The sequence below is a fragment of the Pogoniulus pusillus genome, chromosome 30 (genome assembly GCF_015220805.1).
Source record: "Pogoniulus pusillus isolate bPogPus1 chromosome 30, bPogPus1.pri, whole genome shotgun sequence".
Classification (NCBI taxonomy): domain Eukaryota; kingdom Metazoa; phylum Chordata; class Aves; order Piciformes; family Lybiidae; genus Pogoniulus; species Pogoniulus pusillus.
In genome coordinates, this window is record NC_087293.1 from 10,009,467 (window position 1) to 10,013,626 (window position 4,160).

The 4,160-nt window shown below is 39.3% G+C and overlaps 1 protein-coding gene across 6 annotated transcripts in view; it reads right to left on the reverse strand.

Annotated features, from left to right (window-relative positions):
- KDM2B (lysine demethylase 2B) overlaps positions 1-4,160 on the reverse strand; it is a 123,489-nt gene that overhangs the window by 111,275 nt on the left and 8,054 nt on the right. For all 6 annotated transcript variants that reach the window (XM_064168656.1, XM_064168655.1, XM_064168657.1 and 3 more), the window contains one exon: positions 1,194-1,272. In XM_064168656.1, coding sequence (XP_064024726.1) covers positions 1,194-1,272 — 79 coding nt within the window. The remainder of the gene's footprint in view (positions 1-1,193; positions 1,273-4,160) is intronic.

Consider the following 4,160-nt stretch of genomic DNA (forward strand, 5'->3'; position numbering starts at 1 on the left):
CATCTAATCAATAGGATTTACACTGACCTTCTAAACCATTGCAGACTACCTGCACATTTTCATCATAAAATTAGGATACAAGCTAGGAAAAGCTTTGTGCACACAAGTAAAAAGATGGTACCTTGGGTGTTTGTGTTTTTGTTTTTCAACTAGAAATTAGCCTGTGCATCCAGGACTATGGAAAGAAACAGCTGGGCTTAATAACCCAGAGAAAAAACAACCTAAGACAACATAAGGGCACAACAAAATAAGTATTACTGTTAATTACTGCCGAGTACCTAATAAGCACTTCTTGTTCAGAGTTCAACATATAAAACTATTTTACTACACAATGAGAAACATCACAACAGCTCCTGATTGCTCTTAAGGAAGAAGGACATATGCTTGTCAAATGCCCCAAACATCATTTCTTCTTTCTCTCCTTAAGTTGAGGTGGCTTGAGTCTTTCTAATTTAATCATTGGGACTCCTCACTTGCCTAAACTTTGAGTTATTTCAGCTGAAACTGAGCAGTGGAATTATGCTTTCAGAAAACCAGTTTTCTGTCTTTCAGATATAATAAGTTGCAGAATCCTAACTTCCAATCGTACCAAGAAACGTTTATCTAAGCTATGGATTCCGTGGCTGATATTCAATATCTCTTTCTTAGGCATTGTCACTTTTACAAAGAAACTTGCAGGATTCTCTTATTAAAATACCAAATCCTTTATGAGTGGGTATTAATAAAATGTCACCTCAAAAAAGACTCTAACAATGCCACCTTTTAACTAGACATTAAATATTTACACAGCTATAACATTCTGAAGAGATACAACTAGAATGGAAAGCGACAGGCATCATTAGACATTCCACCTGTAACGAGGAAAACAATTGAGAAGTCAGAAACTGAAGGAAGGTTGCTCTGTCATTACAGCACAGATTGGATGCAAGAACCTTTGAATTTTATTCCTGACTTTCATCACTGACTTATTTTTGATTGTGTAGTACCACGCTGTATGCACTTAAGTTTTATAGACCTCATTATCTGCTTGTTTATAAGCGGAAAATAATCATGCCTCTTCTCAAGGGTGCTGACAGTCTTACTAATTGCAGCACATTTTGAGATCATCAAAAGCAGCAGCACATACAAGTGGAAAGCATAATGGTTATTTTATAAAAGCATTTATTAATCATCAAGATTTGGTTGTAACTTACTTAATTCCCAGTCCATCCTTATTTCTGAAGATAAGGGGAACTCTGAGAGCTTCTCTTTGCACATACTCGAAAGTAAAATCTGTTTGAATAATGAATAAAAAAGATACCAAATCAATTACAACAGCATTAGCACCTCACATTTTCTCACAACATTCCCAATTTCCCTTTTCTCACCAAAGAGCTCCACCATCACTTAAAGAAAAATGTAAAGAGAATGCATATTTTAGGTGCAAACCGGAAACCAAGTGACAGACAATGCTCGCCCAGCTGCTCTCTATTTTTCCTGTTCACTGATGCACAGAAAATAGAATCCAGTCAGAGTTTGTCAATTAAGGTCTGGGTTGAATCACCCAGGCTGTAATGAAATACCAAATTAACAGTTAAAAGATAATCCTAACTAAATTACTGCAATGCAACCTAGTCCTTTGGGGACAAGTGTGTATTTTAAACTACATTTTTCTCTACGCAGAGGGGGAAAAAGTTTTCCTGTATCATCTGGGTATAGCAGCAAGCCCTGATTCTGTGAACACATCTTTCTATGTGAGGGCTGCTACTACTTTCAGAGTAAGTGATTTTTAATCCATCAGAAATGTAACTGGAGGAGCTGATACATGGAAATATTACACAGCTCCTGGCAATGTGTCAGAGAGTGAAAAAAAGGAATAGTTTTTGTGGAGGAGCCACAGTGTAAGACAAGCAAACTGAAAATTCAACCTAAATTTGTTGTGTTAATATCAATATCACCTTGGTTGCTTCACTCAGGATTACAGAGGACTGGCCTCTCCTGGGAGAGGGATTTTTCTCTGCAGTGGTAGATACAATAGCAGTGATTTGGGATTAGAGAGGAAGTTACAAGGCAGCGATTTGGGTGAGCCCTGCCTTCAACATCCCCCACACCATTTGGAGCCTTCTGCCAGAGGGAAAAGGAATTCCTGCATTGGCCATGCACTGTTTCTATGGCTCTGCCATTCCCCTCTTTTTTTTTTTTTTTGGTTTGTAAATCCACCCCCCTAAAAAAAAAAAAAAAATCAAACCCAAACCAAAACAACCACACCAAAACAACAACAAAAACTGTTCCATAGCACCCACATGCTACCTTAAACAGGAAAGCACTGCTTGGCTCTTGAGCACTACAAAATACACTCGATACACTTCATGTATTAAATTCAAGCACACACAAGTAGTTTAACTTCAAGACTCAGCCAGCATTGTACATGCTTCCTGGGAAAGCAGAACCTCAGACCTGAGCTCATACTGATGATGTTTCCCTGCTAAAAAAACACTCTGAAATAAACTGAGGAGACAGAGGCTCAGGTCCCACTGCTGCAGATGGATTTACAACTTTTTCCTAGCTGTATTCAGTCAGTAATTATGACAAGTAGGGACAAAATATTCCTACTTAAGAGTTCCCAAATCAGAGCACTATAATTATCCATTTACAGAAACATTAAAATTACAGAAACTTTATTGCTACTAGTCTCAAAGTAAATGTAATGAATACTCCAGTTTAACTGAGGTTATCAGAAATATTTCTGTGCTAGAGAAATCTTCATTTCTCATAGGCACTCCCATTAAGACTGTTTGCTTTGGGTAAGCACATAAACAAACCGCAGGCATTTTTTTAAGGACACTCATCCAAGCCAGAAAGTCAACAAGACATCGAGAACAGTACCAGTGGAAAAGGCAGAGGCAGACATAGAGCCTATCAGTCTAAAGAACAATTAACTAAGACAAACGGCAGTCAAGCCAAAAAAAATCACACCACTGCCCTGCAGCACCTCCAGGAAAAACTCCAACCCACATTCCTAGGAAAAAATGAGGAAAAAAACCAACACAAAACACTACAGAAGAGTTATCATTAAAAACAAGGATATAGGACTATACATAAATAAATATATCACTCAACCAATCCCATGTGTTTGCACAAACTGACTTTCTTTACTCTTGCTAACCACTGTCATTGTTTTGCCCAGATTCAATCCAGCTCTTGAATTTGCAGAAAATAATAAACCAATAGTAAAAAGAAAAGTAGAACAAATAGGAAGGCAGGCCCTTTCTTCTTAATGTCCCAACAAAGCATTTAAATCCCTTGTGGAGTAGAACAAAGCAGACACAGACCACAACAAAATAACAAAAGCCACTCATTTATTTTCAAGTTCCCTAGAAAGGAGAAAGCTACCCCAAGATTTCCACGCTGCTGAGCCAAGGAAGCTGTGGATTGTGCTGTGGTTTGCATGTAGCAATGGCAACCACTGGAGCATTTGGAATATGAGGGTAGGATGCAAGCATTGCTGGGAAATTAATTAACATTTTCCTGCTAAAAAATAGGTGTTGGTGTTTTGTCTGAAGGAAGAGGGGTCAGGGTTGACCTTATCTCCTAAACAAATACCTTCCTAAATAAGGTAGGTATTTAATTTCTCCACCACATTAACTTTTCTAAAAGGAGCTTAAAATGCTCAATACAAAACTAAGCCTAGGGGAGAAAAGGAAATTTCCTAAACTAGATTAAGGGCTCCACAGTTAGAGCCATTTCAGGAGGATTACTTGGCTACTACTAAACCTCCTCTCTCCTGAGAAAGCTGGCCCTGCCAGGGAGTCCTCAACAAGGCCGAATTTTGTTGACAATCTGAGACTCAAGATCCATTTCAACGGTACAGGAACAAATAAAGGTGACTTGCAACCCGGCCCGTTTGTATTCCCGGGCCAACCTCTCCCGCCTTCCTTCCTGCCAGGCTGCAGAGCAGGGCTGTCTGGCTTTGCTTACCACCCCTAATTTAAATCACCTAAGCAAACCAAGCCACTTTGGGGAGGGGAGTGTTGTAATCTAATATATGACAGAAACACAAAGAAGTTATTGACTTAAAAGTCTCTGAGCCTGGCGAACAGGCTCATCAATTGCATCCTTTTGCAGAAAGGGTCCTGGATTCAATCGGGAGCGGAGGTGGAGGGGCAGGAATCACCTCCGGC